We start from the raw sequence: 27,581 nt of genomic DNA, 5'->3' as shown, positions 1-27,581 counted from the left end.
TTCCCCAAACTGTTACCACAAAGTTGGAGGCACAGAATCGTCAAGAATGTAATTTTATGTTGTAGTGTTAAGATTTCCCTTCACTGGAACTAAGGGGCCTAGCCCGAACCATGAAAAACAGCCCTAGACCATTATTCCTCCACCAAACCTTACAGTTGGCACTATCCTTTGGGGCAGGTAGCTTTCTTCTGGCATCCGCCAAACCCAGATTCATCAGTCGGATATGGTGAAATGTGATTCATCACTCCAGAGAACGGGTTTCCACTGCTCCAGAGTCTAATGGTGGCGAGCTTTACACCACTCCAGGCGACACTTGGCATTGCGCATGGTGATATTAGGCTTGCTCCCAGGCGAACTGTTCTTGTGCTGATGTTGCTTCCAGAGGCAGTTTAGAACTCGGTAATGAGTGTTGCAACCGAGGACAGACGATTTTTACACGCTACGCGCTTCAGCACTCGGCGGTCCCGTTCTGTGAGCTTGTGTGGCCTACCTCTTCGTAGCTGAGCAGTTGTTGCTCCTAGATGTTTCCACTTCACAATAACAGCACCTGGGGCCGCTCTAGCAGGGCAGAAATTTGACAAACTGACTTGTTGGAAAGGTGGCATCCTATGAAGGTGCCACTTTGAAAGTCACTGAGTTCTTCAGTAAGGCCATTCTACTGACAATGTTTGTGTATGGAGATTGCATGGCTTTGTGCTCGATATTATACACCTGTCAGCAATGGGTGTGGCTGAAATAGCTGAATCGACTAATTTGAAGGGGTGTCCACATACATTTGTTTATATTGTGTATAATAACCTGCACATGCTAAACATTTCAGATGGAATCAGCCATGATTTGGATGCAATGTAATTTCTCAAATTTACTGCAGCTTATTTCCATCAAAAAAGATCAAGCCTAAAGCCTATGTTACTTGTATGTTACTTGAATGTGGACAGATTAAAATATTATCAAGAGTAATTTAATATCACAAAACTAATATAAATATGTGTTGAAATGCCATAAATATCCTTTATTTGTCGTACTCATCAGGTAACCTAATAACAGCTGTCATGTAGGACTATAGGCCTATGTTGAACTATGTTTGTATTGGTTGGCTATAAATGGAAGCTACTATGATGTCTTAGTGTATTCTTACTCGTATGTATTATTTCAAACTATTAGGTAAGGGTACATTACCTATATACAAAACATTATTTAGAACTTTTAAGAATGAATACAGCCTAATTGTTCATATATTCCACTTCAGTGTATGACTCCCAAGCCTAGAGAGACATACATACCTGTGGCCTAATGTATTTTGGCTGTGTAATGATGAGTGCTGTAGGCTAAGCCTAGAGAGACAATGGGCTTCAGTCTGGTCGATGTGGGCCCCATCAATTATTCATCTATGGGCAGGTGTGTCACCTGCACCCAAACAGAAAAGTAATTTCCTGAAAGGGAGCATGTGAGGTAATTATTTATGGTGTGTTACCTGATACAGAAAGATCCTTGTGATATACTGAGTCCAGGAGCTTCAATTGCATATTTGCTCCATTCAGATTACGTTTATTTCATTCTCGCAGTATTTGTTTAATGTGAATATACATAGAGGCAAATCTGCTGTAGTGTAGCCTAGCCATTTTGCATCAAATTGCTCTCAACCCATCTCCATATGTTGTCTTATTGTTTTTTTTTATGAAGGGTAGAGGAATTTTGCTATTTTTTCAGGATGTTGCCATAGCAGTGAGGAGGAGTCTTGGGACCAGGTGGTACAGGAGGCTCGATCTCCCTCTGTCTCACTCCAGAAGCTTTCCCACATCAAAGGAGTCCCATAACCTTTGATGCCAGACAAGGTTGAAATTCGAACGACAGCAATCCGACTAGATAAGGGTCTGATTAGGCAGCTGTTACGGAACAGAGGGTATGCCACTGACACGGCAAAGAGAAGTAAGGGTTTCAATGTATACAATCTATTCCATACTGTTTTTGTCTTCCCAGTACATCTCCTATATTTGTCAAGGCCATGCTCACGGATTTAGGCCATCTTGTGAAACAAGAATTTGTTTTACTGTGCCCATAGGCCCAAAGCTGAATCTGTTTCTTGAAAATCGTAGCAACACATTTGGATAAATTGTCAAAAATGATCTGCATATTTGATAGCGTCTTTGCCCTTAATTTGTTCTTTAGACCAATGAAGAACAATGTATTGCCTATTTTCCTTTACAGTCGTCCACGAACTTACTGTGTTGGAAGCACAGGTTCAGCCATGCAATAACAGGATATGCCATTCTTTCAACACATATGTAGACAGTTGTATCACAAATTCATTCTGCATTAAAAAAAAATATGAAAATAACAATATTTTCATGGTCACGCGGATTTAATTTGCGACTCACAATTGACCATTTACAATCAAAGTCCATGGCCAACTTCTTTAAGACCGCCCTTCTCTAGCAACTCTCGTCTTGTCCTATCAGCACCCACTTCTCGTCTCAGACGCCCACAATTGTTCTGTTCTCCCCAATCGTTGGGTTTTACTAGGCTAATCACATTTCGCTTCTCTGTTCTCCGCCATTTTGTAAGGGTATAAGAAAAGTCAGCCAGGCTACAGACTTGTTGGTCTAACTTGTGTAGCTAGTTCCGTGTTGTGCAATGGACGGGTAAGTTCAAGGAAGAAGTTATGCTCTCGAGAAAAGAGCAACAAACTAACATGCTTTATTAAATATATCCTGTAACGAAAATGCGCTACTTAACCCAGTATTGTGTTATTGTATTTTGGTTGCGATGGAAACATGGTAAAGCTTATTTGCTGTGCATCCGTGAGATACTCCGAGATGCTTAACGTCGTTAACGTTAGTTACCAACCAACATGGTTGCTTTGGCGTTGTAGTTAACACTAGCAGGCTTCCTTTTTTGTTGTTTTTGTCTAGACTAAATTGCTCTTTGGTTAATAAAAAGCAAGATGACGCATTTTGAGTGGACTAGCTAGCTTTTCTGTGGTATGGATGCTAGCTTGGCGAAGGCACTAGTTCTAGCCACTGAAAATTGGAACCACCTGTGGCAGTACGGCGTTGGATTAGTGTGTGTTGCAATAATGTTTGCCAGGATATTGAATTGTAGATGGTCCTATCTACCTACCGTATTGTCTAGCTTTGCTGACTGTTAAACTATAGCTTTTTACTTCGTTTTAGAAGTAGTTCCATGACGTTACTAACGTGGCTACCCAACCATGCTTGTTGTACACAAGTAACATTTCTGCTGCAGACGTTCAGAGATGAACAATACTTGAGAATTTGGAATGTTGTTAATATTGCAATAGAGATCTTTATGCTTGAAATTCAGAGTAAACAGTTAAAAGATAATATTATTGGCTTGTTGTTAACCCCACATTTCTTCCAGCCGTCTAGAGACTGATTTGTATCCTATGGGATCTACTTACGTCACTGAACTAGAGTAAGTTCTTATTTTCATATACATTTTTAAATGCAAGGTACCAGTTCATTAGTTGTGAATATCGGATAATAAACATGATTTTTAGACTCATTTTCATATCACCTAGATTTTTTTGTTGTATGTTGGAATCAATTTTTACGTCTAATTCATGTAGCACTGTGAGATGCCCGTTGATGCTAAGTAACCTCCATAATGGTGGTGGTCAGGTTTCTCAGCATGCAATGACTTGGTGTGAGAATTGAGGGAGTGATTTGAGCTGTCTTGCTTACCCCCCCCCCCCCCCCCCCCCCCTTGCAGTCAATGTAGCCTTTCTTTGTGTACTTTGTATCAAGTTTACTCTGAAAGCATATAATCCTAAAATATGGAATTTAGTTTGATTTTTCAGTAGATTCCAACGTGTAAAGGAAGCATTTCGCATTTTTTTTGTTGTAAAATTGTCATGTGTGGGCTTAGAAACCACAAGGAATTTGTCATGGCTGCAGATATTTGGCTTATGGGAGTTTGAGGGGCATATTTGCCACAAAAGACCGTTTTGCATATGTGTATTCCTTTTGTCCTAAAGAACGGCACATACTTATGTTACTGCGGTTTTCAGCCACTGGTCAAATTATTTATATTGATCAGTGGTTGATAAATCTAATTCTAATTGAGAAAGGGTGGTAGATGGGAGGAAGGCTTGAGAGAGAGCTTTTGGGCTGAGTTTCCTGGCTGTCTCACATGAGAAACAGGATGTGGAGGTTAATCTTCAACCGAGTGTCTGCCAAATACCACTCATTTTTCATGGGCAAAGCTGTGGGAAAGGGAACTGTTTTCTCTTTCCACCTTTAACATTAGGGGGTATCAAGGGAATGCTTTGCCTTAAATGCAATTTAGACAATTGGTCAACGTTGTTTTTCTAATTGATCTTGGTAGAATTATACATTCTAACTTCTTACTTTCTAGCAATTCCTATTATGGACATTCAACATACATTTAGAAGTGGCGAGGCATTGGCATTCTCCCTAGTCTTATTTGTGTTAAAAGAATAAACTATCTGTAACATATCTAGCACCCAACCTTACTGGTGGCAGTACCGCTCCAGATGTCCAATGCTATTGCGAATTCGGTTTATGAAACGTCACAATTGTATGTTCTGCATGGTTCCTTTGAGGGGCAGCGGGTAGCCTAGTGGTTAGAGCGTTGGGCCAGTAACCGAAAGGTTGCTAGATCGAATCCCCGAGCTGAGAAGGTAAAATGTTCAGGGGCAGAATGACAAACATGGCAGTTAACCCACTGTTCCTAGGCTGTCATTGTAAATAAGAGTTTCTTCTTAACTGACTTGCCTAGTTAAATAAAGCTTAAATAAAAATGAGATGTCATTAGCTACTTTTCCATGAACTTGTCCAGGGATTTTGTCAACATTTAGAAGGATCGCATAGAAAATAGACATTGCGACATTGCTTTTGTAGTTTAAACCTGGGTCCATGGAAACCTGCCTATTAACTTTAGTTCAGGCCCATGTGCAAAGCATGTTTATTTTGGTAGTGTTTTTGGAAGTGTTTGGTCTTAAATTAGCTTTTTCTGAGGTAACATCCTGCTCTTATTTTGACATAACTATTTTTTGTTGTTGGTTAGGCAGCCCATATGGCAGTTTTGCTTCATGTTAAGGTTAGACACTTGGACAATAAAATGCACTTGAGTGGCCTAATTATACCAGTGACTGACTGTCTGCTTTCCAACTTTTCTGCATCTGATAAATAAATCTAGTTAGCTTTTCTCTACCTTTTGGGGTTTCTGGATCTTTTAACCTTAATTTGGGCATTTTAATTTTTCATCCTTACTGCTTCTAACATTCCTGTCTTCTCTTTTCTTCACAGCAGTGTCCACGATATTACAGTTGGTACAAAGGTAGGCACCCTCTTTTCTCCTTTCACTTTTCCCCTGCTTCAACATGTCAAGAGGTGTTTGAGAAGGGCTTCAGATTATAATGACCAATGGATGTAGCCGTGTGTGGATTTGACCAATTGTTGCTCAGGCTGCATTTGTTATTACGGCATCCATGCAAACTATTTGCTCCATGAGAAATGAAAGCTTTCAAAGAAGCTAGCATGTGAAGGCACACCTACAACCAGTTTGGATCTGGCAGTGGTAAATCCTGTTTGCTTAGGTTGCAAGTTTTTAATTGGCTTCAAGTCACCCAACAGGTTCCTTTTGTTAGCATTTTTTCATGATAGTTGACTGGTTAAACCGTGTTGTGGAACTGTTGAGGAGGCATGCACCAAGTAAAGGATACAATTAAGTGGAATGGCCTCCCTAATGTTTTCTTTCGTGACCCTTGGCTACACTTTTATGGGGGCAAGCAAAAGTAAAACACTGCCTTGTCACTGGTAACCAGTTACCAAGTTTACATTTCTCAAACTGTTTTCATCCTGTGTGGCGAGAACATTGCTGTTGCTGTGGAAACAGTCGAGCCTAATTATTGGTTGGCTTTGGCATTGTGCTGGGAATGCTCTTGCTACATTCCAGTTTTCTGGCTCCTCCAAGCGCTTGTCTCGCTTAAGGACTTTTTGTCTCTTCACTGATACACCAGCACATGTCCCAGTAAGTGTTAGCCAATTGTAATGCTGTACCACTCATAGGCTGGTCCCATACTTCCCTTGAGTCCTTTCTCAAGAAAATGTCTACTTTTACCATCAAATGGCCCCTGCAGTTTATTGGCCAGGGCTAGCTAACTTGAGCAAAAGCAGATGTTTCTAGATGGTGGAAATTTGAGGAATTTTATGCTCTATGCAGCAGATATCCAGTTGTAAGTGCTGTCTCATTCCCCTGATGGATGTTGAGTGACTCCAGGATATGTGGTTTTGGGATGGTGAGCAAACACACGGAGCCGGTGTTCCTGACTCGGTGTGTGTGGCACGTCTATGCTCTACAGACTGTTACTGTCGCTTCCCAGCTTGGTCTTCAAAGGCCACTCCACAGCAACGGCATTCCTCGCATCTCTTTTTCGCAGAGATAATCGTCTGTGGTATGTACCTAGCCAAGGGGGACTCTTAGCACACAGCACAAAGACTGATTCTTACAGGTACCACGTGCATATGAGAAGGCCATTTGTTACACGCAAGCCAACGCACATCGGTAACCTTAAGGTGGTGGTAATACATAGCCAGGTTCTTCACAGGAAAAGGGAGCAGTTTGCTGGAATGCGGGTGTTTTTTTTCACTCCATTTTTCTAATTGCTTCTTGTGTTTCCTGTTCTCCCCCTGGGGTGTGTCATTACAAACTGCTGGCCTCAAAGAATGGACTGTTGACTGTTTCAAAATGGTTGGGAGGATCTTGGGTGGAACTGTGTAATTTGGATCAGTACAAATTGTTGCCCCTTAACATTTAGATAGCAAAATTGTAACCAGGCGAGTGCAATTTTTTTACTTTGATGTTATTGTGATATAAAAGGCCTATATTTTTGTGAGTGATAGTTATCCTGGTGAAGACTGCAGCTATTTTAGGCCAATGTAATAGTTAACGTCAATGTTCTTGAAATGCACAATATGGAGGTGTAGTGAACAGGTTCAATCCTCAAATGTAATTTTGGGGTTTTTCCATAGGCTTGGAAAACTGTTGTGAGCTATCTTATTAAAAAATGTATAGATTTTAAAGATGAGGAATAGGTAATTAAATGTAACGACTAGGCCTATTTACCTTGTCTGTGGAGATGGCCTCTCAATCTCATTCCTCAAAGATGGGAGAGGGTGGTGGGGTGAATGGAACCTATTGACCACATGCCCCCATTTTCAACATGCATGTTTTTCCTCTGGTCTGTTTCCCCCACACAATCTGTTTAGGGAAAGGATGGTATGGGAAAGGGCTGGGTGGCCTGTGTTTGATCATGTCAGTCGCCATTGGAAAAAGTTTCTAGGTAGCCAGTATATAGGCTACAAAGTAGATTAAAACTCACGGCAGCCGCGACTTAGTGGCTTTAAGGGGTTCAGATACACCATTAGTGTTTGCTGGCCGAGAGTACTAGCAGTTCTGAACATAAATCGCCAAGTGCGCAACGATTTTTACATGGCATGAAACATTTTGTCAGTCCGATGTATACAGCGCTGTGAACGATAGGGATACGAATGCTAGATCCAACTTCGGTGCAATGTGCATGAGCTATAAGAGGCAGAGGATTGAATTGCCGCTCAATAATTTACATGTTGATAAGTGACAAGCTCTCACTTGGCCACCTCCAAGGCTCCCCTATTTTTATCGGAACTGGCCTTTTAAACTTGTTTTGCGAACATTTGTGTGCGGCAGGGTAATTGCCAGGAGGATTTTAGACCTGGCTGTGGGTCTGAAGAGAATCAGTCTTGTGTATTTAGGCTAAGAGTCACAGGTGTGGCTTAGCAGCGCACCTCACCTGGAGCCACAGTCTAGGGTTTCTATGGGGACGGAGTGACATTCAGTGCTGCCCTGGTAACGACCCCATTCTTGCAGTGCATTGTCTCCTGCTTGCCTACTCAGTCTTTTTCACCCCCACTGCTTTTCCCTCTCCACACCTTTCTAATCTTTTAATGTAGGCCCTCTGAAAACTCCATTAGAAAACCACTCACTTCATTAACATTGCTAACCAACTGAAAGCCTTGGCACAGCTTTTTAAAGCATTGCAGCTTAACTGAGTTTTCTAACAAGTCTTGTTCTATCGCATAGTTATTTTATAGGACATAATACTTAACGGGCTTAACTTTTCACAACTGAATACATATCAAGTGTTATGTCTTTAATCAATAAGTTATATATTTTTTTAACCGAACAGTCTGGCCAATTAAGTAGTAAGTTCTCCTTACCCTTGTAAAAGCCATTTGAGTGTTAGTGGCAGACAAAGCCTGCTCTGTGACTTGGCCTGCCAGTCCTGCTAAGTGTTAATTTTTTTATTTTTAGTCTGTAGCAGGACCAGGAACATGCTTTTTGCTACCAAACATATTTTGCAGACCTTTACACACAATTTACACTCGCCCCCATACCCCTTACATATGGTTTTCATTGAGTCCCGCAACAGTGGAATTTGGAGGGGTTGGTGGGGAGAGGAGAGCACATTCTGTTGCCATCTCAGCACTGCGGAAGGCTGTTTAGCTGTGTACTTCGTGTGTTAACCAGAGCAAGCTTCCCGTCCACATTGTCGATTACATGAAAAGCGCTGGCTGGCTGGTGGTGAATCATTTCCTTGAGAGTTGTCTCTGTTTCCCCCTATTGTTGGTGTCATAGACTATAGAGGACAGATGGTGTTCAGCCTTGTTTTACACACGCTGTAAAGCATACTACCTCTGTTTTATAGGGTATTGTATGTTTGTGTATGGCTCTGTATTTGTTTAAATCAGGTTTTACTATGGTTTTTGCTTTTCTTTATCAGTATAGGCTCATAGTTCAAGGAAAATATAGTTGGGCTATGTAGGTGATATAAGAAACTTATAAGTTTGTTTCAAGCAAAATTAGGTTGAGTCGTTTAGTTTATTTGATTTTTGGGGGATTGGTCCATTGACTATGGGGGGAGTGTGTGAGCAGGTCACCATTTGAGCCATCACCCCCTACCAGTACCCACCTTAGTTGTGCCAGACTGCAAAGTGATGTACCACCAGGCCCATGACTTGGGTTTCTGCTCCCCCGTCCCTCCCCCGCCCTCTCATTCCTGCTGCTTGGCGACCCAGAAACCGAGTTGTTTTTTTCCTCCCTTCCCACTGAATTCTCTGGTTCCCTCCCTTAAACCTATGCCAATACAGATGACCCCAACATGCATACAAACGCATGCATGCACATGAAATGCAAGGGCAGTGGGGGTTGGGATGGAGAGATTGGGTTGTGTCCATTTACACCCCCCTCCCCCTACCTTAGGCCATAGAGGACTTAACGAGGTTAGCAAGTCCGGTCATTGGATCCCTGTCAGTCTGCGTATGGTCTTATCTATGCGCATTCCTCTCGTCTTTCTTTGTCTGCTTCTTCTACTTGTAGCTCGTGGGCTGTAGACTCAGGTTCCCATAACTTTTCATGTTAGCTAAGCAGCTGACCTTCTCCTGTTCCCGTTGTCACAAGACAATGGGTCACCCAGTACCTTCATACAGGTCCACGGGACAGCCTAGTAGTCCATCTGTTTGTTTTGGCTGTGATGGGGGGGGAACCTGTGCCAAGATTTGTGATTGTCAATATTGTTCTTCCCATTAGTTTGATAGGTCAAAGTGGGTGGTTTTACCTGTGGCTGTTACGAGTTTCTTTTTTTGGTCCCAATGCATACATGACGTTCCTCCCGTTTCCATTGTAAACCATAGGTCTTACCTAAAAATAAAACGTGAGAAATGTGCTATTCAGTCATTGGGCTGGTCATGTCTTTAAAATGATGCTGGTGGTGCAGTTCTGCATTGGTCTCAATAGCATGTCCTTCTCTCTTTGCAGAGAGGATCAGACGAGCTTTTCTCCTGCGTGGCAAACGGACCCTATATAATGACCAGCGCAGCAGGTCAGTGTTTAAACCTCCGTTTGTATTAATATCAACCAAGTAAACTTTTGAGTACACTATGAGCGACGTTTGAGCACCACCTCTTCCAATTCTGATCTACTTCGGCTGATTTATCAAAATGGTGTACATCCCAACAGTAGGCTCTCTTGCTCCCTCTCCTCCACAGCCAATGGCAACGACAGCAAGAAGTTCAAAGGTGACATAAGGGGCCCAGGAATCCCGTCGCGCGTCATCCACGTGCGCAAGCTCCCCAATGACATCAACGAGGCCGAGGTCATCTCCCTGGGCCTGCCCTTTGGCAAAGTCACCAACCTGCTCATGCTCAAGGGAAAAAACCAGGTTAGTGGTCTCACATGACAACCCTAGCTCATTCGCTTTAGCAGAGTTGTCTTGCCCTCCACTCAGAGGGGAGGGGTGTATTAGTTACCATTTCATAGGCTAGTAGTAACCAACTGTTAACCAGAGTGGAGCATACAACTGTTGTAGTAGTAGAGTGAATGATATCCGTAGCTGGACTTGTGTTCTTATGGCATTCTCCTGTCTCCAGGCCTTCATAGAGATGAACACAGAGGATGCAGCTCAGACCATGGTCAGCTACTACTCCTCGGTGACGCCGGTCATCCGCAACCACCCCATCTTCATGCAGTACTCCAACCACAAGGAGCTCAAGACGGACAACTCCCCCAACCAAGTGGTGAGTCATTCTGCTGCAGCTACTTCCTTCTCAACAGTTGCATAACCCTTTATCTGTGCAGGCTTACTACTTCTGGAAGGCCATAAGAGAAGGCTGAACTCGAGTGCGCTTCATGTTTTCAACATTACTTGGACAAAGGAGCATGTCTACAAAACACATCAGCAAGGGATTTCAGCTGCCACCCTGAACCTTTCATAATTACTCTGCATTAATTTTGACTTTCATTTTGTAGTTTTCTCTGAGCAATTAGTGTGTTTGATGCTTAGAGCCAACATGAAGTGGGTTTCCTCCACAGCGGACTAGTTTGCTGTGGTAGTGTTCCACATTTTTTCGTTTTTATTTTGAATTGGCGTCTTGCGCTCTCCTCTGTTTCCTGTATTGCTGGGTCAAAATGACTCATTTGGAAACATTCTGTTCTTGCCAGGGCTTGTGTGGTTGCACAAACAAACCACCAGTCTACTTGTCAGCTGACTTGAGCCAATCAGAATGAACCTATATTCTGCTGTGTTGCTGAAAATGGAGCTGTCGGCATTCGACTGCTAATTTGTTCAACTTACACTCTGCGGAATAAAGTAGGTCTCAAGTTTACCTTCCCCTGAATATCTTGCAGGGGTTGGACCCGGTTCAGGGAACACAACTGAAAACCAGAAAATATATTTTTTTTCAAGGAACTGAAATGCTTCCTGGAACAAAAGTGATCCATAATGTTCCAGAACAGAAGCGTTACTTTACAAGCACGGGAACAGATTAATACTTTGCATCCCAGGCACACCAAAAACAATTGTCCCCCAACATAGCGCATGTATGCGAAGTCCTCACTCAGACTTATTCCTGTGTCTACCTGCATGCTAAAAAATCTTTGCCAGTGCGTGTTTAGGCTACTCTCCCCTCCCCTGTCTGACACATAGGCTACTGCACTGACCTTACAAGCTTGATTCAGAAGATGGGGAGCGATTTAAAAAAATAATAATAATAATTAGCAAGAACAGGAACTTTTCCCAATGCTTGTCAAGGATACTATAGGCCTAGTGATTGGGTTTCACGTTGGATTTATTAACTAAGGTAAGATGTGTTTTTAGCTAAAGTTGGTTACCTAGTTGTCTCAAAGAACATTCAAAGTTCCTCTATAGGAGCCGCTCCTCGTAGGTATAATTCTGTGGCTAAGATACCCAGCGCTTTATGACTCCTCTCGCTCTCCCCACCCGCAAATTCTGTTGCATCTTGGGCCTTATTAAGCTACACTTGTCTGTTTGTCATGCAGGTAAACAACTAGCTTGCCTGCTCCATCCTCACTGATTGGTGAAGTAATTTAATGAGATAAAGGCAAAAAATAATTGACTTCACATGTAAAAAAAAAAAAAAAAGTGTAATAAAACCCCCCAGAAGGAATGATATAAACCAGTACTTTTTGGGGGGTTTGAACCAGTTCACAACTTTTTTGCTGGTCAAAACAGTGGAATGAACGGGGAAAAAATGGTGGTTGTGTTCAGACCCGACGTGATAGGAAAATAATTTTGGTTCCAACTGATATCTTATGGTCTAGTGTGTACCATGCACCCTCCCAACAAGACCCTCCCTTTTTCTAAACGCTGTTTCCTGGGAGACGGCATGCCAATGGCGACCAATGGAAGCTCCAGCTGTCCACTCTACTCCCCCTTCAAATTACTCTACTCTGGTCTTATCTGCTAATAGGTCAATGAAGGTAACATAAACACTGCTGCAGTGTAGATGAACATTCCCAGATGTTTGGGTATTGCTGGTAGAAACTAGGTTTCCCTCTTATGTTCCTCAGTGTTTTTCTTCCCACCAGGTGTTTTACTCTCAAACGGGCCCCAGAGTTTCCACTGTGTATACAAACATGTCACGGACAGAGTCGTCAGCAGCACCCTGGAATGTCATCTTTTACTTCCCAAAATAGTTATTTTTACAGGCATTTTCTTGTAAATGTCCAGCAACTTACCTGAGGCTGTTCAATAAGAACTTTCGGAACATTGAAACGTATTGACTCTCTGGGAGTCAGGTCAGCTCTACCTGAGCGTTTGTAGAGTCTCTTGCTTCTTGCCACTTCCATTGAACCATCTTCCTCTCTTCAGAGAGCCCAGGCGGCACTCCAGGCAGTGAACGCAGTCCAGGCAGGGGGCATGCCCATGGCAGGGGGCATGCCCATGGCAGGGGGCATGCCCATGGCAGGGGGCATGCCCATGGCAGGGGTGGATGCCTCGGTGGGCATGGGCGGGCACAGCCCTGTGCTGCGCGTTATAGTGGAGAATCTGTTCTACCCAGTCACCCTGGACGTGCTGCACCAGGTAAAACACACTTTTCAATACATTAATGACTGTATATCGGTCTGAGCTTGTATTCCCCCTGACCATGCCCTCCTTGCATGCAGATCTTCTCTAAGCTCGGCACAGTGCTGAAGATTATCACCTTTACCAAAAACAACCAGTTCCAGGCCCTGCTGCAGTACTCGGACGGTCTGACCGCTCAGCACGCTAAACTGGTAAGTAGTGCCATCTACCTGTCACAATAATATACATCAGTTCTTATTCCCCTCCCATTTTTCTTCATTGTGTTTTCAGAGCCTAACTTTAATGTGTTCTAAGTGTGGAGTGGGGAAAAGAATAGTCTGAAAGATGAATGAGCAAATCCTTGGATGCAGTCTAATGTGAAGGTAACCAGCCAAAATGACTAAGGCCCCATAGCACTCATGTCAGTAGCCATTTTGTGCTTTGAAAGGCTGTTCATGACTCAAATCAACACCACCATCCCAGAAACCCTAGACCTACTCCAATTTGCATACCGCCCCAACAGATCCACAGATGACGCAGTCTCAATCGTGATCCACACTGCCCTTTCCCACCTGGACAAAGGGAACACCTATGTGCGAATGCTGTTCATTGACGACAGCTCAGCATTCAACACCATAGTGCCCACGAAGCTCATCAATAAGCTAAGGACTCTGGGACTAAATGCCTCCCTCTGCAACTGGATCCTGGACTTGCTGACACGCTGGCCCCCAGGTGGTAAGAGTAGGCAACAACACATCTTCCACGCTGATCCTTAACATTGGGGCCCATCATGGGTGTGTACTTAGTCCCCTCCCGTATTCCCTGTTCACTGCGTGGCCAAACAACTCCAACGCTATCATTAAGTTTGCTGACGACGACAGTGGTAGGCCTGTTCACCGACAACGATGAGACGGCCAACAGGGAGAGTTTGTCAGAGAACTGGCTGTGTGGTGCCAGGATAACAACCTCTCAATGGGAGCAAGACAAAGGAACTGATCGTGGACTACAGGTAAAGGTGGGCCAAACAGGCCCCCATTAACATTAACGGGACTGTATTGGAGCGGGTTGAGTGTTTCAAGATCCTTGGTGTCCACATCACCAACGAACTATCATGGTCCAAACATACCATACAGTCAGGAGACTGAAAAGATTTGGCTTGGGTCACCAGATCCTCAGTTCTACAGCTGTACCATTACCCAGTCCATCACTGGGGTCAAGCTTCCTGCCATCCAGGACCTATATACTAGGCGGTGCCCCCCCCTCCCTGGTTTTACACAGCTGCTACTCACTGATTATTAATGCATAGTCACTTTATCCCTACCTACATGTACAAATTACCCCGACTAACCAGTACCTCTGCACATTGACTTGGTACTCTATATAGCTTACCCACTCTATATAGCCTCATTTAATTGAGTTTTATTGTTTATTAAAACATTTTTACTTTAGTTTGTTAACTTGAACTGCATTGTTGGATAAGGGTTTGTCAGTAAGCATTTCACGGTAAGGCATACATACAGCTGTTGTATTTGGCGCATGTGTGAAATCAGAATTGATTTAATGCTGAAACTGTTGCCCTGTGGTGAAGTCTTTAGATGGGCAGAACATCTACAACGCCTGCTGCACCCTCCGCATCAACTTCTCCAAGCTGACCAGCCTGAATGTGAAGTACAACAACGACAAAAGCCGCGACTACACGCGGCCTGACCTGCCCACGGGAGACAGCCAGCCCTCCATTGACCACCAGGCCATGGCTGCAGCCTTCGGTGAGTACTATGGTGAATACATTTTAAATTTACCTCCCTTCTTCCCTTATCATTTAGACATGATTGGACAGGTGGAAGCTATGCAGCTGAACCCGTACCCTTCACCTGTCCATTCATTTTCAACATGTAGTAATTGAAAATTTTACGACAAACTGAAGGTAACTAATCAATTAACACTCTGTATCCATGTGTGTTTCTCCAGGTGCTCCCGGGATCATCTCAGCCAACCCGTACGCAGGAGCTCATGCCTTCCCCCCGGCATTCGCCATTCAGCAAGCTACAGGTGAGTCTGATCGTCCTCTTTCTGACACCTGCCTCGCTCCTGACCAACATTGATGGATTGCAGTTACACTGACCTTTTCACTAACACTTTACATTTCAAGGGGGAAGCTGGCCTCATCCACTACCATTGAGTGGCAACACTAAAACTTTGAAACTTTTGCGGACCTTGACCTATTAGCAGTCGTGCTCAGCGGCTTCCAGTCCGGCCTTTACTCTATCAACCCATTCACTGAGTTAAAAAATAAATGTAATAAATGTCTGCCTCCCGTTTGCTTCACTCTGCAGGCCTGACGATGCACAGTGTCCCTGGAGGCCTGGCTCAACTGACCATGCCTGTGGCTGCAGCCGCGGCGGCTGCAGGCAGAATGGGCTTCCACCAACTCTCCGGTGGCCACTGTGTCATGCTGGTCAGCAACCTCAACCCAGAGGTTAGTCCTTCCATGACTCCCTCTCGACCCGTAGTGGCCCAGATGGGCTGAGTTGAGCTGTGAAGCCTCTGTGGACGTGGGTTTTTATTCCTGTTCCCTACCCTGCGCCCCAAAGTGTGCACTTGCTCACTCACCCCTAGAAGTTGCTTGTCGTAAGCAAGCATGGGCTACCTTGTGAGGTTTCACCAAATTTCTCGCACCAGTACATTTCTTGTAATTTCATGCAGGGGAGTGAATAAGAGCACACTTTGGGGAGAGAATTGGACTGCAGCACATATTCAAAGATGTCTTTCAGTTGGCCCACATGACACATGCCAAGTAAATTTGGGCTGTGTATTATATGCTGGCTCTCCGTGTAACAACATTGATGTTAATGTATCCACTTCTATTGAATGTTTTTCAGGCCTCTCCCTTTACCCACAAACAAACCTTGCGTTAAGTCATGCCTAGGTGATATAAAGCCCCCATTACTGTCAACTTCCTGCAATAATGCAATGCGTACAGTGTAGCAGAGCTCTTGGCTTTTCCCTAGTGTGTTTCTTTACTCCTGTTCTCCCCTGAAAGTGTTGTACCATCCCCGTTACCAAAGTTTCGCTAGCAAACACTTAGGATACACTAACTTCATGAATATTAATTTTACTCATTCAATCATTATTATTCCAAATATTTGCAAGTTTTCATTAAAATTGAAGATTAGCTTTAGGTTATTTGCACCCTCATACATGGCTATATTATTTACCATACATCCAGTTGGACCTATATATTGTACATTAACTGAGGAATTTCTGAACATTATATTCTTCAACATAATCATACCAGTCCCTCTTAATCTACTGAGCATGTTAAATTATTGGACAGCTCATTCCATAACCTCCGTACATGCAGTGCGATTTTTCATCAGATTGAGTCAATATTGCTTTTATACATTTAACATGGCCTTCAGCTTAAGCCCAACAAATATTTCTAGAGTCATTCATTTAAAGAATGTATCTCTTCAATAGTAATGGTGCACGTCAACACAGACAGAATTATAGAAGTATTGTCTCAGCCTCATGTGTATCATTCCTCCTAGTTTCATTGTTGGTTTGTAATCTTCACTCTGATTTAAAGCACATTCTATACTGGATGGAACACTTCATATTTCTTTGTATACTGACCTTGTTTTTTACCTCCTTTTCTTGTTTCTCTCCCTCCCATTCCCCCTCCCCCTCTTTTTTGGTTTTAATACCTTCACCTGGAAACTTTATTTTTTGTTGCCAAACTGACTGCACGCCCCATGAATTCCCTCTCCCACTTTCTTCTCTCAACCATGATACCACATCATCCATTGTGTACACATCACATTCATATAAACACACACGTAAACATATGCATTTATCTTTGCTCATATCATATTGTTACATATACCACCCCACCACCACTGCCACATCTCCTCCCATTCTTTGCTCCTGTCCAATTTATTAACCCTCATGATCCAACCACCGTTTTTTTTTTTGTTTTTGCCATTCCCCGTGGAACTGCCTCCGCTGTGGATGATATGTTGAACCTCCACTCTCCTGCCTCCGATCTTTTTCCTGTCCCTTCCTCCCTCCGCTGCCTTCCTCTGCTGTCTTATAAAGAGAGTTACACCCCAATGCCTCTTTATTCTTTTCGGTATGTTATCATTAGCACCTTTTTTATTATTACTACTTGTTTGTTCTGTTTTCTTTTTCTTAACTAATTTGTTTCAGTTTTTTTGTTTTCAAATATTTTGCGTGTTGATTTGAGACACTTGGCAAAAAGTTGCAGCATTTTCATGGGGTTTCTGTCCACAGCTTTCTTTAAAGGGATACTGATTTGACTATTTGTCAAACTATTTTCTTTCTCTGAAAATGGTCTATAGTTATGGTTTTGAGTCTGATCATCAACTTAAGCCAAATTGGTCAAGAACACGTGGACCTTAAATTCACTTTTGGGCCGATGTCTCAATGCTGCAATTTTCGGTCCCAAGCTATATGAATATTGCAGACTAGTCTTTTTTAATACTATGGACCAATTTCATATCAAGAAAACCTATGAATAATTTCCAGATTAGTTGAATATTCCTTTAAACATAGTGCAAATGACAAGAATAAAATAATATCTTGTGGGAAGTTCAGTGAGATGCTGTAACTTTGCCACTGTACATTTAGATTTATCATCTGTCTATTGTCATAGTTTGCATGCTTGATTTTTGTCATCTTGCATGCCCTTTATGAACGCTGTGTCAATTGCTTTTGGTTAATGGTCAAGACTCCCATTTGTGCAGAGTACATATGGCCAATTTTGCATTCCTTCTGATCCTTATTCTAAATTTCTGACTTGCAGTCTGTTTTTTTTTAACCATTAAGTGCCTTCATTTTCCTAAATGTTTTTTACCAATTTATCAGGGAGGCGCCCCTTTGTAGACGCAAAAGTAATATCCTCCTTGATAAACTACATAAATCCCTTATTTTACCTTTACTGTCCAAGTATAGTGACATTAAGTTCCACAGCCTGTCTCAGACTATTTCAATTCTTTGAATGTATTAAAACCGATGTACAAACGGTAGCCTACACTTTGATATTTTTTAAATGGGCTTTTATGGTGTAGTAGTCACACGTACCTCTGAGATGGTAAATGACCAATTCCCACCTGTGGCCATGATGCAATATTGCAATGATCAGTGGCTTCAGTCACTCTTGCTAGAATGTATTTTGCCCCCCCTTATAATTTAGATAAATGGAGGAGCATCTTGATTATGAACTGAAGTTATTCATATACACAAGCTTCCCTGTGGTGCGTAGATGGGTGTTAACCAAATCTTACGTGCCCAAAGACATGGTTTTGATTGGATGGCTTGGTTTGGTTTAGAGTTAAATTGATTTTCAAATGGTTGTCCCCCCCTTTGAATCTGTGTGAAGGTGTATATGGTGATGTGATGAGAGTGAAGATCCTGTTCAACAAGAAGGAGAACGCTCTGATCCAGATGTCTGATGGGACTCAGGCGCAGCTAGGTAAGGCCCAGCCAAACTTTCCTGGGAAGGAATACCTCCAACTACCATCTAAGAACTAGTTCTAGCTGAACAGCAATATGTAGGGAGTGATGTGCATCTGAGAATGATGCTAAAGGGATAAAAAAATAAATAACCTGAGGTTATTTAGCAATGGAAATATACCTAAACTTTGAATATAAGACTCACTGCTTAACTCTGTTTTCAACAGCAATGAGCCACCTGAATGGCCAGAGGCTCCACGGGAAAGCTTTGCGCGTCACCCTGTCCAAACACACCAATGTCCAGCTGCCCCGCGAGGGCCATGAGGACCAGGGCCTGACAAAGGACTACAGCAACTCACCCCTGCACCGCTTTAAGAAGCCTGGCTCCAAGAACTACTCTAACATATTCCCTCCCTCAGCCACCCTGCACCTCTCAAACATCCCGTAAGTAGACTGGAGGAGTTTCTCCTGCAATGATTCCCCTGACCCTTTTGATAGCTGCTAATCCTGAGGTACTGCTTTTGTGGTCTGAAAACAAATTCTACAAATGTATTGGTAAACTACTGCTAAAAGCTTATCAAGTTTTACAATGTCTTTCTTTTTAGTCCCTCTGTGGTTGAGGATGACCTCAAGATGCTGTTTGCGAGCTCCGGTGCAATGGTCAAGGCCTTCAAGTTCTTCCAGTAAGTTGTCTTTTTTCCTTCTCAAACAGCCATAATTTTTTACTTTATTTTCTATCTGCTCGCATGTATGATGTCTTTAGGAAAGTCTGTGTTTGGAAACTATTTAGACCCCTTGACTTTTTCCACATTTTGTTACGTTACAGCCACATTCTAAAATAGCGTCATCAATCTGCACACAATACCCCATAATGACACAGCATAAACATGTTTTAGAATTTTTTTTCTCCAAGTTTGTGTATAAATTTTAAAGTGCAAATATTCAGACCCTTTACTCGGTACTTTGAAGCACATTTGGCAGTGATACAGCCTTGAGTCATATTGGGTATGAAGCTAAAAGCTTGGCACACCTGTATTTGGGGAGTTTCTCCCATTCTTCTCTGCAGATCCCCTCAAGCGCTGTCAGGTTGGATGGGGAGCGACGCTGCACATCTAAGTTATTTCCAGATATGTTCGATTGGGTCCAGAAGCCACTCTTGCGGTATCTTAGGCTCGTTGTCCTGTTGGAAGGTGAACCTTTCCCCAGTCTGATGTACTGAGTGCTCTGGAGTGGGTTTCCATCAAGGATCTCTGTACTTTGCTCTGTTCTTCTTTCCCTTTATCCTGACTAGTCTCCCAGTCCCTGTCGCTGTAAAACATCCCCACAGCATGATGCTGCCGCCACCACGCTTCACTGTAGGGATGGTGCCAGGTTTCCTCCAGACATAACGCTTGGCATTCAGGCCAAAGAGTTCAATCTTGGTTTCATCAGACCAGAGAATCTTGTTTCTCATTGTCAGTCCTTTAGGTGCCTTTTGACAAACTCCAAGAGGGCTGTCATGTGGTTTTTACTGAGGAGTGTCTTCCATCCAGCCACTCTACCATAAAGGCCTGATTGGTGCAGTGCTACAGATGGTTGTCCTTGTGGAAGATTCTCATCTCCACAGAGGAGCTCTGTCAGTGACCATCAGGTTCTTGGTCACCTCCCTGCAAGGCCCTTCTCCACTGACTGCTCGGTTTGGCTGGCTGGCCAGCTCTAGGTAGTTTTGGTGGTTCCAAACTTCTTCCATTTAAGAATGGAGGCCGCTGTTCTTGGATCTTCAATGCTGCAGAAATATTTTAGTACCCATCCCCAGATCTGTGCCTCAACACAATTTTGTCTCAGCTCTACGGACAATTCCTTCGACCTCCTATGCTTAGTTTCTGCTCTGACATGCACTGTCAACTGTAGGACCTTTATATAGACAGGTGTGCCATTACAAATCAAATCCAATAAATACAAATTACCACAGGTGGACTCCAAGTTGTAGGATCTCAAGGATCAATGGAAACAGGATGCACCTGAGCTCAATTTTGAGTCTCATAGTAAAGGGTGTGAATACTAATGTAAATAAGGCATTTGTTTCTATTTTGTTATTGTGCAAAAATGTCCAAACCTGTTCACTTTGTCATTATGGGGTGTGGAGATTGAGGACATATAAAAATATTTAAAAAATAAGGCTATAATGCAACAAAATGTGGGGAAGGGAAAGGGTCTGAATCCTTGCCGAATGCACTGTATCTGACCGTATGAGAAAGGAGTAGTTCACCCAAATAACAAATTACATTGGTTTCCCTACCCTGTAAGCAGTCTATGAACAAGGTATGCTAGCAATCCATTCTTCGGTTTAGGTTCCCTGGCACTGTTTCCAAATTTAAAAATGTTAGAATGTGTCATGAATCCCATTCAAATCATTTGGGCATCATGTCCAAATCATCTGAAAGTATCTAAAAGTGATTGAAGCTCAAGAGGGTTGGTGGTAATCCAGCCAACTTCTGGAAAGTGGTCAAATCTTTGAAAAACAACTCCACCCCTTGGTTGCCCCAGCAGGTTATGACAGCCTCTTGTCCCATGCTAGACAAAATTGACATTTTGTGGTGCTTTTAATAAACATTTTGCTTCAGCTGGCCACCTATTTGAAAGGATAGCCTTTGAAAATGCCTCATTCTGGAGTACTTTAGTTGACTCAGTGCATCATTCTGTACAACATTTTCTAACACTCACATACTTTATTTTCCTTTCTACCATTTGTCTGATGTACTAAGTGCTTTTCTAAAGATTGTTTTAAAATCCATAGGGTCTGATTCACTTAATCCTGTTTTTAATGCAGCTTTCTCCCCCACTTATTTCCCTTTGCCCTATTTTTAATTTGACGATTGTTTCTTGTCTTATCCTGAAGATCTGGAAAGCGGCACATGTCGTCCCCCAACATAAGATGAGATCCTTCTGACTTAGATAACTGCTGTCCAATTTCCAAATAAATAATCCCTAGAAACTCACAGCTTCTCACTCTATTCTTAATGTGCACCAGTCTGGTTTTAGACCTGAACATGGCATCATTTTAGTGTTACATTGCTTATATCATACTTGTTTATTGTTGCTGCCTTATTGATACCTTTCAAGGTCTTCAACATGATTGACCATCACATTATCATTTTACATGTGCCGCTTTCCAGATCTTCAGGATAAGACACATAATCGTCAAATTAAAAATAGGGCAAAGGTTCTGAAATAAGTGGGGGAGAATGCTGCATTAATAGACCTGGATCAGGCTTCTTTCAAGTGGTTTGAAAATTCTGTCTGAACACTTCCATTTCTGATGGCGTTAAGTCTAGTTTTCTGGCTATTACTTAATGTGTACCGCAGGGGTTTGTATTGAGACCTTTTCTCTTTACTATTTATATAAATAATATTTGTCTATCGGTTAAAGTGTAAAATTCATTTGTATGCAGAGGTTTCTGTCATGTATGCAATCGCCCCAACTAGACCAGTCGTTAGTTGCAATCTGACTTACTAAACTCGTACTAAATGTTCTTGAATTCTGGCAAAATGTTTGCTGTGCTACATATTTATTGAATGGTTCCCCCATCGATTGGGTTCTTGACTACATATTTTGGATTTAGTTTTAAACACTGAGCAAGGAAACTAAGATTTAAAGTGGAATTTTTCCTAAATAAATCTTGCCGCTCCCTGAAAAGCAGATTGTACGGTCAATTTTCCTGCCAGGCGCAGTGGTTAAGGGCGCTGTACTGCAGCGCCAGCTGTGCCATCAGAGTCCCTGGGTTCGCGCCCAGGCTCTGTCGTAGCCAGCCGCGACCGGGAGGTCCGTGGGGGCGACGCACAATTGGCCTAGCGGCATCCGGGTTAGGGAGGGCTTGGTCGGTAGGGATGTCCTTGTCTCATCGCGCACCAGCGACTCCTGTAGCGGGCCGGGTGCAGTGCGCGCTAACCAAGGTTGCCAGGTGCACGGTGTAGCCTCCGACACATTGGTGCGGCTGGCTTCCGGGTTGGATGCCAGCTGTGTTAAGAAGCAGTGCGGCTGGTTGGGTTGTGTATCGGAGGACGCATGACATTCAACCTTCGTCTCTCCCGAGCCCGTACGGGAGTTGTTGCGATGAGACAAGATAGTAGCTACTACAACAATTGGATACCACGAAATTGGGGGGGGGAAAAGGGGTAAACATTTTTAAAAAAAATAATAATAATTTTCCTGACAGTTCTTGACTAGGGTGACACCATTTACCAGAATGCAGCAGCCGCTACTCTGAAGCCTTTTGAATGCTGTCTACCATAGCGCCCTTTGCTTTATCGCAGGTGACTGTTTTAATACTCTGCACTGCATCCTGTATCAAAAGGTTTGCTGGTCCTCATTAAAGTCCCGCTGTTCACTTAACTATTTTTGTTTACAAAGCTCTACTACGCTTGCCTGGCTACCCCAACTCCTTTCTCCGGCCAAACGCAATGCGCCTGGGTCGTAGTACCTCCCTGATTTCTTGAATAGAAATCCATTCTAGAGCGTCTGTCTGGTTCCAAAAACCAATGGGTTGGCCAGAGCCAGAACACACATGGGTAATGCAGCGTTTGAAAATGTATTTGGCTTTGGTACTCTGATTGGTTCGAGGTAATTCAAACGCTTTGTTTTGTACAACACCCCTCATTTTGACGTCACCACAAACAACTTCAATGATGGCAGTCTGACAAAGTGTCTTCAGAAAGTATTCCTACCCTTTAAACTTGTTCCACATTTTGTTACTTGAATTCAAAATGGACAGTGAAAACATGTTTAAAGAAATACAGAAATATCTTGTTTACTTACATAAGTATGCACATGCCTGAGTCGATGCTTTCTAGAAGCACCTTTGGCAGCGATTACGGCTGAGTCTTTCTGGATATGTCTGAGCTTTCCACACTTGGATTGTGCAACATTATCCCATTTTTTTTATTTATTTTTTTTTATTCAACAATTCTGTCAAATTAGTTGTTGATCATTGCTAGACAACCATTTTCAGGTTTTGCTGTAGATTTAAGTCAACTAACTTGACCACTCTTGGTAAGCGTCTCTAGTGTAGATTTGGCATTGTTTTAGGTGATTGTCCTGCTGGAAGGTGAAATCTCGGTCTGGTGGAAAGCAAACCGAACCAGGTTTTCCTCTAGGATTTTGCCTGTGGTTAGTTCATTCTGTTTTTCATTTTTAACCTGAAACACTCCCCAGTCCTTAACGATTACACATAACATGATGCAGCCACCTCTATGCTTGAAAATATGGATAGTGGTACTCTGTAATGTGTTGTATTGGATTTACCCTGAACATAATTGGTATCCTGGACAAAAAGTTGATTGCTTTGCCACATTTTTTGCAATATTACTTTAGTGCCTTGTTGTAAGCAGGATGCATGTTTTGGAATATTTTTTTATTCTGTACAGGCTTCCTTTCACTCAGTCAATTCAGTTAGTATTGTGGCGTAACTACAATGTTGAGCCATCCCTCAGTTTAATGGCTGTGATAGGAAAAAACTGTCGCTGTTTTAGTCTCCATTGGCTTAATGATATCCCTTAGCGGTTTCATTCCTCTCCGGCAACTGAGTTAGGAAGGACGCTTGTATCCTTGTGACTGGGTGTATTGATACGCCATCCAAAATGTAATAACTTAATGCTCAAAGGCATATTCAATGTCTGCTTAAACTATTTTTTTTTTTTTTTTTTTTTTACCCATCTACCTGTAGGTGCCCTTAGCGAGGCATTGGAAAACAACCCTGGTCTTTGTGGTTGAAATATGTTTGAAATTCACTGTTTGACTGAGGGACCTTTTTAGATTGTTTGTGGGGTACAGAGGTGATGCAATCATTAGTCATGTTAACTATTATTGCACACAGTGAGTCCATGCTTATGTGACTTAAGCACATTTTTACACCTGAACCTATTTAGGCTTGCCATAAGTGGTTGAATACTTATTGAATAAAGATATTTTAGCTTTCAATTTTGTATTAATTTGTACAAAATAAATCCACTGACATTATGGGGTATTGTGTGTAGGCCAGTGACAAATCTCATGTTAATCCATTTTAAATGCAGGATGTAACACAACATAATTGTGGAAAAAAATCCAAGGGTGTGAATACCTTAAGGCACTGTATGTAGCGAACGATAGAGCAGCATAATAAAGTTTGAGTTGTCCGACTTGCCTAACATAACCAATTTGGTAACTCATGTTAATGGAGGCTACTCGGGTGTCTACCAAATTGGGTAATTCAACTTTAGTTTTAATGCATATCACTGCTGGAACAATTTATAAAAATCATTACAAGTGACTGTTCTGGTGCTGCTCTGGCAATTTTAGTGTTGAGGACCCAGTAGATGAGGAATGTAACATTTTTTTTATTTTTACATTGTATTGATTGTACTCATTTCAAATTGAATTGATTTGTATTAGTGATCGGGGCACCCTTGAGAATGAGGCCCTGGTCTCAATGGGTTTCCCCTGAATGAATAAATAAATGCTAATATTGGTCCTATGACTAGAATGAGATTTGTGCAATAAATGCTTAAACATTAGCAATGTGAAACAGTGCCAGTGAAACATAACTTAAACTAAGGCACGGATTGTTGCCACACCTTGTCCCATATACTGCATCAGAGTAAGGAAACCAAAATGTCATTTTGGATGAACTATCCCTTTGAATGTTTAATGAAAGGCCGCATATCTGACCGTGTGCAATGTTTATTTTTTTTAGGAAAGACCGCAAGATGGCCTTGGTCCAGATGAGCTCAGTTGAGGAGGCCATAGAGTCCCTCATCGAGTTCCACAATCACGACCTAGGTGAGAACCACCACCTGAGGGTCTCCTTCTCCAAATCTACCATCTGAGGGGTGCAGCCCAAAACACTACTGCTAATGGGCCGCTCACAATCCCTTCACGACCTCTGTCAAGTTGTGGGGAAGCGACTCTTCAGTCGTGAAGTAGCATCCAACACAGCAATCACTTCCATCATTCCTAGTATATTTATATACGCATATCTACATATGTCGACCTATAAACCATATGGAAAAGAAACGTGCACACCCGATTTTACTGGGTAAAAAAAGAAAAGTTTTATATTTCTAGCATCTTGCCTTTGCGAGATAAATGCATTCCTTGCTCTCTGCACCGACAGAAGTAGTTTACACTTGCCTGTCTAAGTCTGATTTAAGAGATTGGCGTAGCCTAAACTTCAGTCTTTTGGAAAATTCCATTTGCCCTTGGGTTCCAACACCACTAGGTTCTGAGGTACTTCTGTGACGCCTCATGTCCTCTTTGCCTTCAGATGTTTTCTGTGCCTTATTCCAGAAGTCTTATGTCCTTCAATTTGATACGTTGGCATTTTACAGCCAAAACAAAATTTAGCTTATCTTCCTCTCCCCAATCCTTGCTTGCGAAGACCAGGTTTACAGCTGATATGGGTTTACCATTTGTATAAAATGTATTACAAGGTGGTTCATCCCCCCCCCCCCCCCCCCAATGTATTATGAAGGTTTTCTTTTTAGTCTTATTTTAAAATTAAGATGAGCTAGTTAGTTGAAGATTAAATCCACAACTCATTATCTAGGTTTTTTATTTTTTAAATATGTAAACCCCTTGTACCAGGGTTTGTGATTATTAGTCTTGTTTACTGTATGTCTAGATGTAGGTTTGCATTTTTTATGAAATTTATGCAATACGTTTTGTACAAATCCAGTATTGTACACATTGTTATTCCTATATACTGTTGGTTGTAGCTTATAGGTCTTGGTCAGTGGTTGCCTTAACGACTGTGCCTTAGCAAAAGGTCTTACTAGAAATTTCCTGATAAGTATGGCTTACAATGTCTTATGATTTTTGTCTTAATGGCTTGCCTCTCCTGATGCAGTGGCTGTCAATTTAGTATATTTATACCATTTTGTGATACACTACAGCGTAAAACCAAATAAGGCCTTTTTGCAAGTTATTTTAGCGAACCTGTATACACAGCTTTATTCATAATGCACTGCCACAGAGTTGTGGTAGTCTGCCTGCCCATTATAGCACATTTTACAAGGCTCTTACGGGGATCAGACAGAAGCGGACTATTGTGACTCTGCTGCTGTGAATTATAAAATAAACTTATGAATTGGAAGCGTCTCTCAGTTGCATGCCAAGATGAATGATGGTTATTTGATATTTACATGTGGGGTTAGTAACCTTTTATTGTACAGGGCTGTGACTACCTTAATGCAGTCATTGCTAACGGCAATACGGCACCCTCTTTCATGCAGTCTATGGACTGGACTTGTGGATCTGGACAACGTTCATCTTAAATTGAGATCCATTTTGCGTTTTTTGGAGAAGTGCCTTTCAAATTAAGCCTTTTTTGGTCTGTTTATACACATATGTTTACGTAATGAACGTATGTTCCTGCCTTAAGTGCCCTCAGGCTCATAGGATATGCACACATCTGGCATAAATGTAAAGGTCTGCAGTGATTCTGGGCGCTTGCTACCGTGAAGGTGGACACTTTGTTGTAGATCACATTTTAAAAGGTAATTATCAGTCTTAATACTTGGACATTCCACATGTGCATCATTTTATATTGGGCAAATGTTGAGGTTCTTTTCTCACAATTAATTGTGCATCAAGTTCCTAATTTTAAATTGGTGCAAAGCAATATAATTTCAGGGTCATGTGAGGAACCAGTGCTCAGACATTGTTCGATCACTAGTTTTCTTGAACACCAGTTTATTACATGCTAACCTATATTCATAATTGGACTCCAATGCAGAAGAATGACAATTTGTATGTAGATTACTCAAGAATATGCGACACTTGTCTCCATATCAATATGTAGCATGTATTGCTATTAAAGGTATTTTACTTGCTTTGCATACCCCAGGCCAGGAGTGGATTTCCCAATTATGCAAAATTGCACGGCACTTAACATTAAGATGGCAGGATTTCTTCAAGTGAGGTGATTGTCAGGGGGGGTGAAAAGCGGTATTTTTTTTTTTTTTTTTTTTTTTTTTTTTGTAGCACAAAGTAGGTATTATAAAACCTATCGTTTCAGATCTATGAAACATGTATACTTTGATTACAATTAGCTTGGGACCTTTTCTCTTGGGCCTCTCAGTAAAGAAAACAAACATCACAATTAAATAGTTAGAAAACAAACAAAAAAATGGGTCCCTTTTGGTCATTAGTGTTCTGTGTAGCTTAAACTTTTCTTAATTGTGCCTTCAATAAATATTTTCACTGCTT

At 42.1% G+C, this 27,581-nt stretch overlaps 1 protein-coding gene across 6 annotated transcripts; it reads left to right on the top strand.

Moving 5' to 3' along the window:
• The first annotated feature begins 2,493 nt into the window (after positions 1-2,493).
• Positions 2,494-27,581, top strand: LOC110524090 (polypyrimidine tract-binding protein 1). Of its 6 annotated transcripts, none has more exons than XM_036977910.1 (17): positions 2,494-2,642; positions 3,382-3,435; positions 5,292-5,322; positions 9,841-9,904; positions 10,071-10,243; positions 10,452-10,598; positions 12,692-12,734; positions 12,789-12,904; positions 12,988-13,098; positions 14,475-14,664; positions 14,855-14,935; positions 15,220-15,362; positions 16,982-17,015; positions 18,285-18,377; positions 18,586-18,802; positions 18,964-19,041; positions 25,069-25,647. In XM_036977910.1, exons 1-17 carry the CDS (start codon positions 2,635-2,637, stop codon positions 25,199-25,201), a joined length of 1,716 nt encoding a protein of 571 aa, XP_036833805.1. In that variant the 5' UTR covers positions 2,494-2,634; the 3' UTR covers positions 25,202-25,647. The 6 variants fall into 6 exon arrangements, with proteins under 6 accessions (XP_036833805.1, XP_036833804.1, XP_021459089.2 ...); XM_036977909.1 differs by having other exon boundaries at positions 12,771-12,904; XM_021603414.2 differs by having other exon boundaries at positions 12,692-12,904; positions 25,069-27,581.

The sequence above is a fragment of the Oncorhynchus mykiss genome, chromosome 5 (assembly GCF_013265735.2).
Source record: "Oncorhynchus mykiss isolate Arlee chromosome 5, USDA_OmykA_1.1, whole genome shotgun sequence".
NCBI lineage: Eukaryota > Metazoa > Chordata > Actinopteri > Salmoniformes > Salmonidae > Oncorhynchus > Oncorhynchus mykiss.
The sequence above is the reverse complement of the archived record's forward strand: the minus strand, read 5'-3'. Positions and strand labels throughout refer to the sequence as shown.